This window comes from Acinonyx jubatus, chromosome E2 (genome assembly GCF_027475565.1).
Source record: "Acinonyx jubatus isolate Ajub_Pintada_27869175 chromosome E2, VMU_Ajub_asm_v1.0, whole genome shotgun sequence".
Lineage (NCBI taxonomy): Eukaryota > Metazoa > Chordata > Mammalia > Carnivora > Felidae > Acinonyx > Acinonyx jubatus.
Genome location: NC_069396.1, coordinates 49,617,793 through 49,631,984, shown reverse-complemented (window position 1 = coordinate 49,631,984; position 14,192 = coordinate 49,617,793). Strand labels below are relative to the sequence as shown.

Here is a 14,192-nt window from a genome sequence, read left to right as displayed (position 1 = left end):
AGAAGGGATCAAAGTCTCGGAAATTATCTTCTCTCTTCTCAGTCTCTTACAGCCTTCTTGGTCAGAGCTCTGCAGGCTTGTGAATAAAGCACAGTCAGAGCGGCAAGAGGGTTAGCTGGTCCCTGAAAACACCAGGGAAGTGGAGAAACCAGGCCTCGGAGAGCGCCCTCCCTTCACAAGTCCCCATGGCCATCTTTGTCCAGAGCCCCAGAGGCCCACTGATAAAGCGCATCTGAGCAGCGGGCACCCGCTAACCAGAACTCTGTGTAGTCGGGGATCCCAGAGCTGCAGGGAAGCGCAAAGGCGGGAGGAGTCTGGGTTACCAGGGTCTGAGCACTGGCTGCGGGTGCTCCCGAACCCCAGCCACTCGGGATCCTGCAGGACGCGTGTCCCTCGTCCCCCTCTGCCGGGCTCCTCGCTCTTTCCCTCCCGTTTCTTTCCAACTCGTCCCCTGCACACCTCTCTTCGCAATTCTGAAACCTAAGCAGACTTTTGAAATACGTACAGGCCCTGTTAAAAGCGTTTGCGAACAACTGCGTGAAACCTCTGATGTCTCTCTTCCCCACAAAACCAGAATTTACTCTTTCCTTAAGCGTGTTGCTAGACTGACACAGGTCTCATGGGCTGAGAATGGACCCGGAGCTCCTCAAGCCCAGACCCGTGCGCGGCCGACAGTGACCAGGGACCTGTCTGTCCCAACTGCTCACGCCCCTCCCTCACACCCTCCCCCACACCGTCATCTCCCGAATCTGGCCTCCCAGACGGCGGTTACCATTAAAGTGTCTTTGGGGAACAGGTTGCGGCTGGCGACGCGCGGGGCTCCTCCGGGGCCCGCCTGGTCCTGAGGGGCCGGCCCTCGGCGGAACCAGCTGCTGATGACCCAGATGATGAAGATCCTGAGGAGGCAAGCAGGTCAGGTGGTGAGTCCCAAGCCTCTTCTTTGCAACGTGGGTCTGCCTGACCTCCTCCAGACTCAGCACGGGCTAGGTAGGGCCTGACCCGGGGCAGGTGGCGGAGCAGGGAGGGCCCCTGAGAAGGCAGCCCCTGGGCTGCTGGGAAGACAAGATGCCCCCAGAGGCCGTATCTGGGGTGCTGCCCACGTTTCCCAAAAGGCCCTGGTGGCTGCGGGGCTGCGAGGGCTTGGACCTTCTAACCTCAGACCTAGGAAACCTAACACGCCAGGCCCCTGGGACCCCAAAGTGAGAGGACCCTAAGAATCTAGAACCTCAGCATTTTGGAGGCACGGCACCTTTGAGAGCCACATTTTAGAACTTCAAGTCAACTGAAGTACTTGAGAAGCAGACAATGAGTCAAGGGTTAGTCCCAAGTTTTAGTAATGTTGGGCTAGGCGATTCAGGCCAACACTGCGGTTGGAAACAACTTGGAAAAGATTAGTAAAAATTAACATACTAAGAACATATCAATGCTGGTTTTCTATACATAATTATATATCTTGATGTAGCAAAGATATATTCTGCTCGTGGTTCTCTTATGTATGTTTTTTTTATCAAGTTTATATACGAATATATGTAAATACATATTTTTTTAAGTTTTAATTATTTATTCATTTAAATAATCTCTGCACCCAACGTGGGGCTTGAACCCACGACCCCGAGATCAAGAGTTACAATCTCCACCGCCTGAGGTAGCCCCTGTAAATACATTTTCTTAAAAACACTGAAGAATATATCCAAGGGATACAGGTGTGCTGTTTTTTTTGTTTTGTTTTGTTTTTTAATGTCTATTTTTGAGAGAGACAGAGACAGAATGCGAGTGGGTTAGGGGCAGAGAGAGAGGGAGACACAGAATCTGAAACAGGCTCCAGGCCCTGAGCTGTCAGCACAGAGCCCGACGCAGGGCTCGAACTCACGGACCGTGAGATCATGACCTGAGCCGAAGTCGGACGCTCAGCCGACTGAGCCACCCAGGTGCCCCCAGGTGCGCTGTTTCAAAGGGACACATGCACCCCATGTCTATAGCAGCACTATCAACAATAGCCAAAGTCTGGAAAGAGCCCAAATGTCCATCGATGGATGAATGGATAAAGAAGGTGTGGTCTATATATACAGTGGAGTATTACTCGGCAATCAAAAAGAAGGAAATCTTGCCATTTGCAACTATGTGGATGGAACTGGAGGGTATTATGCTAAGTGAAATTAGTCAGAGAAAGACAAAAATCATATGACTTCACTCACACGAGGACTTTAAGAGACAAAACAGATGAACACAAGGGAAGGGAAACAAAAATAACATAAAAACAGGGAGGGGGACAAAACATAAGATACTCATAAATATGGGGAACAAACTGAGGGTTGCTGGAGGGGTTGTGGGAGGGGGGGATGGGCTAAATGGGTAAGGGGCACTAAGGAATCTACTCCTGAAATCATTGTTGCACTATATGCTAACTAATTTGGATGCAAATTAAAAAAAAAAATTAAATTAAAAACAAAAAAACACTGAAGAATGAACAAGACTATAGATTTACCAGGCAAAAACTGAAGGGAAGACTGGAAACAAGAGAAATGAAACACTACCAGAAGCTTCTTTTTATATCTGAGGACACTCGCCAGGTATTCTGGTGGGTAACAGAAATGCTAGCCAAGACCCACACCGGGTAACCAGAGACCTACCACATGAGAAACTAAGACCCCACAGGGCCCCGCACCCAGGACCCAGGAGGCAGGTGAGGCCGAGCCCTCCTCAGGAATCACCTGGTGCAAAGAGACCTCGGATGGTTGATGCCCCCAGCAGCCAGCGGATGGACAGCATGTCCTCCTGGAGAAAATAATGTTCATCCTAGGTCTGAAATTATTCCTACAAATAATTCTGAGATGCTCACAACAACTTAACTCTGATGTTGCAGAATCTGTTACAAAAACCCTCAAAATTTGAGGGCACCTGGGTGGCTCAGTCGATTAAGCATCCGACTTCGGCTCAGGTCGTGATCTCACGGTTTGTGAGTTCGAGCCCCACGTTGGACTCTGTGCTGACAGCTCGGAGCCTGGAGCCTGCTTCGGATTCTGTGTCTCCCTCTCTCTCTCTGCCCCTCCGCTGCTCAGGGTCTACCTCTCTGTCTCTCAATAATAAACGGTCAAAAAACATTAAAAAAAAAAAACCCCTCAAAATTTGTATCAAGAGAGCTTTATTTTTTTAATGTTTATTTTTGAGAGACAGAGAGAGCATGAGCAGGGGAGGGGGAGCGAGAGAGGGAGACACAGAATCCCAAGCAAGCTCCAGGCTCTGAGCTGTCAGCACAGAGCCGGACGCAGAGCTCGAACCCATAAACCGTGAGATCACGACCTGAGCCGAAGCTGGACGCTTAATCAACTGAGCCACCCAGGGGCCCCAAGAGAACTTTCAAAGTACCATGCTGGCAGCACGTGACTCTTGACCTCGGAGTCATGAGTTTGAGCCTCACGTGGGGGACAGAGTTTACTTTGAGGCAGAAGTAACGTATATTCAGTAACACGACAGAGAAAACAGAAACAAAACCAAAATGACACGAAAACAAATACGCTGGTGTCCTATTTTCAATTCACAAAACTGAATAAACGCAGTATTACACAGCCTTAGAATCAGCATTGACTTCGCAGTATTTCCAGGACATACTATTAAAAGAGAAAGGCGAGGGGAGCCTGGGTGGCTCGGTTGGTTAAGCATCTGACTCTCGATCTCAGCTCAGGTCGTGATCTCACGGTTCATGGGTTCGAGCCCCAAGTTGGGATCAGTGCTGACAGCACAGAGCCTACTTGGATTCTCTCTCCCTCTCTCTCTGCCCCTCCACCGCTCACGCAAGTGTGTGCTTTCCCAAATAAATAAACGTTAAAAAAAAATTTTTGTTTATATAAAAGAGCAATGCACGTATGGAAAGAAAGGAAGAGAAGGAAAGTATGTAGAATAGGACTCCAATTTTGTATAATAAACATGTTAAAAAACGACATATCTGAGGGGGAGGAAGGAATGGGAGTTAGTGTTTAATGGGTACAGTGTTTCAGTTGGGGAAGATGAAAAAGTTCTAAAGGGGCACCTGCCTGGCTTGGTCAGAAAACCATGGAACTCTTTATCTTAGGATTGTGAGTTCTAGCCCCACATTGGGTGTAGAGATTACTTAAAAAACAAACAAACAAACGAAACACAAAAAAACCCAAAACCACACAGAGAGAGAGAGGTATGAAATGATACACATCAGACTTTCAAATGGATTTCCTGGTTTGGGAGAGCAGGGGGAAGGTGTACAAAAACAATAGGCCACAAGACACAATACTGCCTTAAAAATCCTAAATAAAAAAAACCAGGGGCACTTGGCTGGCTCAGTCAGTGGAGTATGCGACTCCTGATCCTGGGGGGGGGGGGGGGGTGCTGCGAGTTCAAGCCCCAGTTGGGAGAAGAACCTACTTAAAAAAACAAAACAAACAAACAAAAAAACCCCAGCATTTATACGAATCAACATGTAAAAGGATCACCACCAATAGAGTAATGATGACTGATGGTTATCCTTAGGGGATTTTTACTTTCTTCTTAAGGCTTTTTGTTTTGAATATTTTTTTGTTTTGAATTTTTTTTTAATGTTTATTTATTTTTGAGAGAGAGACAGCATGAGCAGGGGAGGGGCAGAGAGAGAGGGAGACACAGAATCCAAAGCAGGCTCCAGGCTCTGCCCTGTCAGCACAGAGGCCAAAGCGGGGCTCAAACCCATGAACCGTGAGATCATGACCTGAGCTGAAGTCAAACGCTTAACCGACTAAGCCACCCAGGCGCTCCTCTTTTTTTGTCTTTTAATGAACAAAAGAAAAGCCCCAAAGAAAATTGTAGCAGACTGCTAGATGTTTCCCAATATCTGTCTTCCCCTTTTGTCTCAAAAAGAGAACTCCTAAATAAAGACTACAATTCCAGCCTCGCTAACAGCTAGAAATGGAGAGAAGGTGAAGTCCTGGCCAATAAAATGTAAACACCGTGTATTGTGCTGGGCTTTGCAGGAGTGTCCTTAAAGGGAAAGAATAGGCCTCCTTGATTTCTGCTTCCCTCCTAGAATGTGGATGTGATGGCTGGATCTTCAGCAGCCATCTTGGGCCATGCAGACAAGGGGCAAAACCTATTGACGGTAGAAAAAAGGCAGGAAGGAATCTGGGTTGCAGAAGATGACAGAATCCTGGTTTTCCTATGTCTGGAATAGTACATGAGAGAGAAATAAACAACTTCTAAAAAACCTTGTGTTAATTCAGGTCTCTCAGACACCTGCTGCTGTGTAATTATTAAATGAGACAGGAACTTATTAATTACAGGTATGAAAAGCAATATAGCAGAGGTTAAGGGCTCAACCTCTACTTTGCAATACCCGGACCTGAAGCCCAGCTCTGCCTCTTACCAACTGTGTGACCTCAGGCAAGACTTAACCTCTCCAGGCCTCTGTCTCAACAGTTAAAATGGGGATAATAACACTACCTACCTTGTAGGGTTGTTTATAAGCATTAAATGCATGAATATAGCTCTGTACCCGTATCCGTCTATAAGTACGTATGCATACACACCCATGATATATATACGTCACCTAGAATGAAGCCTGATACACAGCCAGTAAGTACTTTAAAAGTGTCAGATGTTATTAGTTTCATCATAGGAAAAAGGCAGACAAAACTCTTTGGAATGGAAAACTACTACCAGGGAATCTTAGTGTGGGTGGGCCCCAAACCACATGGAAGGGCATGATTGGGCAGAGAGGCTTGTCTTTGCCTGTAGCAGCTATGGAGCCCTGGGGTCTGGGGTCTCAGGGGCGATGGCCCAGCTGAGCCATCTGTTGCCTCCGCAAGAAGTCCCTGACGCACACAGCTGAGGAAGGTCTGGAACTGGCGATCTCTGGGGAACCCTCCGCCTCCAAGAGAGGATCCCATTCTGGTTAATTACGCCGAGGGAGCGTGTGGGAGCAGGGATGCCCACCAGCAGCTCTGCCCTGGCTTAGTGTGGCCTCAGGAGTCCCACCCCTCCTCTGGGCTCCTGGAGGAAGCCCCACGTGTAAAAGGAGGTAGACTGGACCAGACGTTTTTGGAGAACTCCAGATCCCTCGTCTCCTGAACAGCACCTGTGTGTACCTGTACACCCACAGTTTTGTGGGTCCTCTCAGACGGCTCGTGGACACACCCCTCCATCCACACATCCCAGGCCAGGAAGTCCTACCCTACAACAACAGGCCTGGAGGGGACTGGCATTCACCTGATGCTTTTCAGCCTACCGGAGTAAGCAAATAAAAGAGACAGTAAATCTTCTCTCCCACCCCACGTCAGTATCCTGCATTCATGGGTTCAGAAGAGTGTTAAATACATGAAAAGTCAAATAATGAAAACTCTCCACCCCATCCGTCTATCCACACAGTGCCCATCCCATCCCATCCCCCACTCCAGGTAACCACTGGCATCACGTGGGGACGCGCTGAAAACTGGACTCCACTCTCCCCAAAAAACTCCATTCTTATGCCATCTGCTCGAAGCTTTGAAGAATTCACGGGCCCCTGAAAACAAACCCTGGACCCCACCTTAAGAATTCCAGTTGAGGGGCACCTGGGTGGCTCAGCTGGTCAAGCGTCTGACTTCGGCTCAGGTCATGATCTCACCGTTCGGGAGTTCAAGCCCCACATTGGGCCCTGTGCTGACAGCTCGGAGCCTGACACCTGCTTGGGATTCTGTGTCTCCCTCTCTCTCTCTCTGCCCCTCTCCTGCTTGCTCTCTGTTTCTCTCTCTCTCCCTCAAAAATAAATAAACATTAAAAAAAAAAAAAAGAATTCCAGGCGACATGGTCTCCAGGCACCCACCCCGGCTAACGTTTGGTGCTGCCTGGTTCTAAGGAAGGAAATGAGCCTAAGCTATGACCATATTAAAAAATGTCTATCTGAAGGGGAAGCGGCCGTATGCACTGATGTGGGAAGATTCTAAGATATGTTGTTAATGAAAAAAATCAAGGTGCCGAACTGGGGAAAATAGGCTACTCTTATGTAAAAGTGAAGGGAAAGATAAAAATAATCTTTATTCACAGCTGCTTGGAGCACGCAATAAGGAAGATGATACGGAAGAAAATTCTAGGTCCTAACTGGACCCGGTGGGGAAGAGTGGAACGGAGAAGGAACGGAGGGAACAGAGGCCGCAGTGGAAGAGGTTTGGGTGCGTGTCAGGGATGGCGCCCAAGTGTCTGGGCGGAACAGTGGGGAATTTCCTTCCTGCAGAGCCTCTCCGCATCCTGGGTGACATCCTCGGAAGACACTAGGCAGGCAGGCCTGTCCCACACCCAAGTGTGACTGGTGACTGCCTGGGATTGTGGGCTGCTTTTTTTTTTTTTTTTAAGCTGCTTCTCTTTATATTATCTCAGTTTTTTAACCCTCAGAAACAAAAGCAACCCTGGCCAATTCTGAGCGGGTGCCAGCTCCCGCGTCTCCAGGTGACACAGACCTCCTGGCACCCTGTCATGACCTGCGAACTGTCAGGATTCCCTCCTCTGAGACGGAAACTCAGGCACGAGAGGGTATTTCACCCAGCGAAGGCACACGGCAGGGAGGCGGGGGGGCCGAGGTGTTGGAGGGGACCTGCCCCCCTCCACGTTTCAGCAGCCGAGCCTCTGGTTTGGACAAGCAGTCCGTTCCCCATTTTCCTCTGTTTTGAACAACTGTCTATGAGCATCTTCACATAGCGTCACCTCAGGCAAACCGCAGGTGTGCGTTTATAGGACGGCCACCAATCCTAACACACTTCTGTGTGACTTTCCTCTCTCTATGCATCTGTACTGTTTGAATTTGCTTTCTACAGGAAGCGTGTATTACTAATGAGTTTCGAGGGGAAAACGAGGACGACGGCATGGAGGAGACAAGCAGCTAACCCACCCCAACCACCTTCGCCCCCCCAGGAACAGAACCCCAGCTTTCCGCGGGGCGCTCGGTTTCCCAGAAGAAAGATCACATTTCCCAGGCTCCCTTGCAGCAGGCCACAGCCCCATAAGGACGTACTGGTCAAGGGGAGGACTGTTTTAAACAACTCTGCTACGCAAGGATGTGGCGACAGGAACCCTCGCGCGCTGCTGGTGAGAATGCAAACTGGTGCAGCCACTGTGGAAAACAGTATGAACTGCCCGACGATCCAGGAACTGCACTAGTGAGTATATACCCCCAAAATACAAATACGTTAATTCAAGGGGATACATGCACCCCGATGTCATAGCAGCATTGTTTATACTAGCCAAATTAGGGAAGCAGCCCACGCGTCCATTAACAGGTAAGTGGATAAAGATGAGATAGATACACACACACACACACACACACACACACACACACACGTAAACAGATTCTTATCCAGACATAAAAAAGAACGAAATCTTGCCGTTTGCAGTGACATGGAGCTATAGGTTATAATACTAAGCAAAGTAAGTCAGAGAAGGGCAAATACCATAAGACTTCACTCATATGTGGAATTTAAGAAACAAAACAAGGGGCGCCTGGGTGGCTCAGTCAGTTAAGTGGCCAACTTCGGCTCCGGTCATGATCTCGCTGTTCGTGAGTTCGAGCCCCACGTCGGGCTCTGTGCTGACAGCTCGGAGCCTGGAGCCTGCTTCGGATTCTGTGTCTCCTTCTCTCTCTGACCCTCCCCCGTTCATGCTGTGTCTCTCTATCTCAAAAATAAACAAATGATAAAAAAAAAAAAAACAAAATAAACGAGTAAGAAGGAGAAAAAAAAAAGAGACAGAGAGATAAACCAAGAAAGAGAGTCTTAACTCTAGAGAACAAACTGATGGGGAAGTGGGTGGAGGAAGGGGGAAACAGGTGATGAGGACTAAGGAGTGCATTTGATGCGATGAGCTGCGGGTGATGTATTAAGTCTGGAATCACTGTATCGTACACCTAAAGACAATATTACATTGTATGTTACCTATACCCCAATTCAAATAAAACCTTATTAACAGGGGCACCTCGGTGGCTCAGTCGGTTGAGCATCCAACTTCGGCTCAGGTCATGATCTCGCGGTTCACGAGTTTGAGCCCCACGTGGGGCTCCGTGCCGACAGCTCAGAGCCTGGAGCCTGCTTTGGATTCTGTGCCTCCCTCTCTCTTTGCCCCTCCCCCACGCTCACTCCCTCCCTCTCTCTCTCTCTCTCTCTCTCTCTCAAAAATAGATAAACATTAGGGGCGCCTGGGTGGCTCAGCTGGTTGAGCATCTGACTTCGGCTTGGGTCATGATCTCACGGTTCGTGAGTTCGAGCCCCGCATCAGGCTCTGTGCTGACAGCTCAGAGCCTGGAGCCTGCTTCAAATTCTGTCTCTCTCTCTGTCTCTCTCTCTCTCTGCCCCTCCCCCACTCACACTCTGTCTCTCTCTCTCTCTCTCTCAAAAATAAATAGAAACATTAAAAAAATTTTTTTAAACCTAATAACAAATTAAATAAACAACTCTGCCACGGAATTTCTTTTTTTTTTTTTTTTTCAACGTTTATTTATTTTTGGGACAGAGAGAGACAGAGCATGAACGGGGGAGGGGCAGAGAGAGAGGGAGACACAGAATCGGAAACAGGCTCCAGGCTCTGAGCCATCAGCCCAGAGCCCGACGTGGGGCTCGAACTCCCGGACCGCGAGATCGTGACCTGGCTGAAGTCGGACGCTTAACTGACTGCGCCACCCAGGCGCCCCTCTGCCACGGAATTTCTTATAGTTGATAAGGAGAGAAAGTGCCTGCCTAAATGCATGGCCTGTCTCTTGAACATTTTGCTGAAATACCTCTCTGGAAAGAAAAAGAAATGTCTGTTTTGCAAATGGGCAAAAAGGGCCCAGATCAGAGAAGGCAGACTGTCACCAGGTCTAGGTGGGCAGTCATAGAACTCAGCCTCTGATAGATCTCCCTGACCCCACTCAGCTTCTCCCCAGGGCCTTGGTCACAGGCCAGGTTTCCAGAAGGCAAGCCCTGTGCTCCCACTACCCAGGAATTGGCCACATGAAGGCACACATAAAAAGACCACCACCAGCCAGGCACAAAAGGACAGCCTGTATGACTCCACTTAAACGTGGTAAGTGTAACAGTCAAGTTCAGAGAGATGGAACGTATACAATGATGGGTGCCAGGGGTTGTTACAGCGGGGGGTTTGTGCTTACTGGGGTTGTTAGTGCTTGATGGATACAGAGTTTCTCTCTGGGGAGATGAAGTTCTGGACATGCATGGGAGTGACTGTTACAACTGTGCACTGGCATATTTTATGTAGTAATGTACATGTTGTGGCTAAACTACGCCCCCCCCACCCTAAAATTCATAAGTTGAAGTTCTAACCCCGAGTACAGTCACCCCCAGTGAGTGTACTGGGAGATCCAGCCTTTAAAGAGGTGGCTGAAGCTAAGTGATGCCACTGGGTGGACCCCAATCCAATATGACCAGGGTCCTTATAAGAAGAGATCAGGACACAGACACACACAGTGCAAAGACCATGTACGCACACAGAACATGGCCATCTACAAGCCAGGGAAAGACCTTGGAAGAAACCTCTATCATGGTGACACCTTGATCTCAGACCTGTAGCCTCCAGAACTGTGAGAAAATACATTTCTGTTGTTTACAGCCCCCAGTCTGAGCTATCTGTTACAGCAGCCCTAGCAATTTAACATAGTATATTTAGGGGCACCTGGCTGGCTCAGTTGGTGGAGCATGCAACTCTTGATCTCAGAGTTGTGAGTTCAAGCCCTGCGCTGGGTCTGGAGATTATTTAAAAATAAAATCTTGGGGCGCCTGGGTGGCTCAGTCGGTTAAGAGTCCGACTTCGGCTCAGGTCATGATCTCGTAGTTTGTGGGTTCGAGCCCCATGTCGGGCTCTGTGCTGACCGCTTGGAGCCTGGAGCCTGCTTCAGATTCTGTGTCTCCTTCTCTCTCTGCTCCTCCCCCACTTGTGCTCTATCAAAAATAAATAAACGTTTAAAAAAAAAAATCTTTACAAATAAAATCTTAGGGGCGCCTGGGTGTCTCAGTCGATTAGGCGTCCGACTTTGGCTCAGGTCATGAACTCACAGCTCGTGAGTGCGAGCCCCGCGTCGGGCTCTGTGCTAACAGCTCACAGCCTAGAGCCCGTTTCGGATTCTGTGTCTCCCTCTCTCTCTGCCCATAACCTACTCGCATTCTGTCTCTGTCTCTCTCAAAAATATATAAAACATTTAAAAGAATAATTTAAAAAAAAAAATCTTAAAAATATATAAAACATTTAAAAGAATAATTTAAAAAAAAAAATCTTAAAAAGGGGCGTGGGGTGGCTCAGTTGGTTGAGTGGCCAACTCTTGATTTCGGCTCAGGTCATGATCTCATGGATCGTGGGTTCGAGCCCTGCATCGGGCTCTGTGCTGACAGCACGGACCCTGCTTGGCATTCTCTGTCCCCCTCTCTCTCTGCCCCTCCCCTGCTCGCTCTCTCTCTCTCTCCCAAAAATAAATAAACATTTAAAGCAAATAAAATAAAATCTCAAAAAAGACATATTGGGGTGCCTGGTGGGCTCAGTCAATAGAACATGTGGCTCTTGATCTCGGGGTTGTAAGTTCGAGCCCCACATGGGGTGTGGAGACTACTTATAACAACAACAACAGCATATTTTACCATAGTAAAAGAAAACCCTAGTCACCACCAATGGTTATGCCCGGTGGCTTTTTCCTTTCTTATGTTTTATGTGAACTTTTTTCGATGACCAGAAGCAGCCCCACCTGCTCACCTGAACAGCACCCCTTTGATGACTTGCCAGGCGTTGGGCGCTGGCTGGGGTGCTGGGTTCCGGGGCTGGGTCTCCGCCCGCGGGTCCCTCCCGATGCTGCCGTTGCTGGCCACCTGCAGGAAACGGAGACCAGGTGAGGAGGGAGGGTGTCGCCTGAGGCACCACTGCGCGCCAAGGCCCGGCACAGGGCTGAGCACAGAGTGGTGCCTGATCAAGAACTGGAGAACATTTCGGGGCCCCCGGGTGGCTCAGTCGGTTGAGCGTCCGACTTCGGCTCGGGCCATGATCTCACTATTTGTGAGTTTGAGCCCCCGCATCTGGCTCTGTGTTGACAGCTTGGAGCCTGGAGCCTGCTTCGGATTTTGTGTCTCTCTCTTTCTCTCTCTCCCTTTTCTCGCTCTCTGTCTCTCTCTCTCTCAAAAATAAATAAACATTAAGAAAAAAAAATTTAAAGAACTTTAAAGAACGGATGAATACAGTCACCCAGGAAGGGTGGTATAACTTGCTCCTTCAAGACAAAAACGCTTCCCCAAAACCTACTCCATGCTGGTGACACCGAGGTGACGGAGACGGCCCTGTACTGCCCTCCTGGGGATCACAGTCCAGTGGGGGGAGCTAAAGAGTCCCCAGATAGGGATGATCCAGAGTAGACAGGGCTGGGATGTAGGATGCTAGAGTGGGCATCTGGTCCAGCCTAGAGGTCAGGGAGGGCTTCCTGGAAGAAGGGGCACTGGAGCTAAGACTTAAAACATAACAAAGGGATAACGCAGAGGAGACAGTGAGGGGAGCAGCTGGTACAGAAATGAAGGGGAGAGATACTATCTGACTCTGAGGACTGTCCACTGCTCCCTGAAGCCAGAGCCCAGGATGCAAGGGACGACGATGCAGCATGGTGACAAGCGCCAGATCCCATAAGGCTTGGGTTTATCTAAAAGGGTCTACCCTGGGCAAACAGTTCCGAAGGCCTCCTTGGTGGCCGGCCCTGTGCGGGGCCTTGTCCCTCCAGGGGCTCCTTATCCAGCAGGAGACAGACACAGAGCAACACGGCCAGAGTGTGAGCCACGCCACTGTGAGCCACAGGCACACACTACCCCGTGAGGCCTCGACTAGGAGTGTTTCCATTCAGCAGCCAGGCAGATGGAGGCTCGGGCAGGCGAATCCACTTGTGTGGGTGGCTCAGGAAGGAAAAGGGCAGCAGGGTGACAAGGGGGTGCCAGGCAGGGCTTCCTAGGGCAACCCTCACTCGGAAACAGAAGCTCAGAAGCAGGGAATGTCGTGCCAGGACGGGCCCGAGGCGGGGATGCCTTCCCACCCCTCTCCTTGCACCTGCTGGCTCCCGGATCCTGTCCTCTTCCTCCTCCCAGCTCTGTGCCCTCACCGCTCAGCCTTCAAGAGGCAGGACCAGGACTGTCATGGTCACCGTGAGGCAGGAGCACTGCCCAGCACAGAGCCGGGGCTCAACAAACACCTGTGGAATCAACATGTGTTCCCTGAAGGGCTTGCCCGCATCACCCAGGCCTCCCCCGACCACAGCCCCGAGCCCAGCCCTCTCTGTCATTCATCACCCCCTGTCCCCTTCGGCAGGAGTTCCTCCCTGTATCTACCAACATGCAGGACAGTACCGTGGTAATAGGTAGGGGCTCTAGGGCCCCACAGTTCCTGACTGTGAGATCTTGGGCACGTCACTTCCCCTCTCTGACCCAAAGGCCAGGTTGTGAAAATACTGGTCTGTTTTAGGCAGAAAAGATTTCCTTCAGGTGTGAAAAATGGACTTCCTGAGCATCTACTGTGCACCAGGCTCAGTACTAGGCAGTGGCCACGCAGCTCTGGGCCCTGCCCTCACGGAGCTCAAGGTCTAGAACAAAACACACCCACGGAACAGCCAACAGGACCGTTCAAGCTGGTAAACAGGAAACAAAAGTGCTCTGGAGGAAACAAGCAGGGACACATGATGCCTACTGGGGTGGGGAAGGGGACCCACTCTGGATTAGGTGGTCAGGAGCCTGCCTGAGGAGCTGTTGTTGACATTTGGGTGAAGGGCATGCTGGGAGGGCAGGTTCACGGAAGGGGTTGGCTGGGGGCAGGCAAGGTCAGAGACAGGCACGGGGTCCCCTTATTCAGGCTTGGCCTTGCTTCCGGGAGCGCAGGGGGCCAAGTAAGTGCTTCCAGCAGCTGTGTGCTGATTCTCAGGTTCAAGAAACAGAAGGTGAGGGCCAGGCCAAGATGTGAACCCATGTCTGGCCGACTCCCAGGTCTGTTCTCTTACCCGCATGGGTGGACAAGCTGGCTGGAAACCCTCCCACAGAAAGGCAGAGAGTCAAAGGGACGGACAGTCACAAGTGTTGACGAGGGTGTGGAGGAAACTGGGCCGGTGGGGAGATGGGGTTGCGGCTTTGAAAGATGCAGCAGAGCATTAATAAGTGAAATGTGCACCTGCCACACAACCAGCAGCCCCACTCCTCGGTCTCTACCCAAGAGAAAGGAGAACACAC

At 50.0% G+C, this 14,192-nt stretch overlaps 1 protein-coding gene across 1 annotated transcript in view; it reads right to left on the bottom strand.

Moving 5' to 3' along the window:
• Positions 1-14,192, bottom strand: part of CLPTM1 (CLPTM1 regulator of GABA type A receptor forward trafficking) — a 32,144-nt gene that overhangs the window by 14,250 nt on the left and 3,702 nt on the right. The window contains exons 2-3 of the mRNA XM_027037763.2: positions 11,701-11,813; positions 773-896 (exon numbers count right to left, since the gene is read on the bottom strand). Coding sequence (XP_026893564.1) covers positions 773-896; positions 11,701-11,813 — 237 coding nt within the window. The remainder of the gene's footprint in view (positions 1-772; positions 897-11,700; positions 11,814-14,192) is intronic.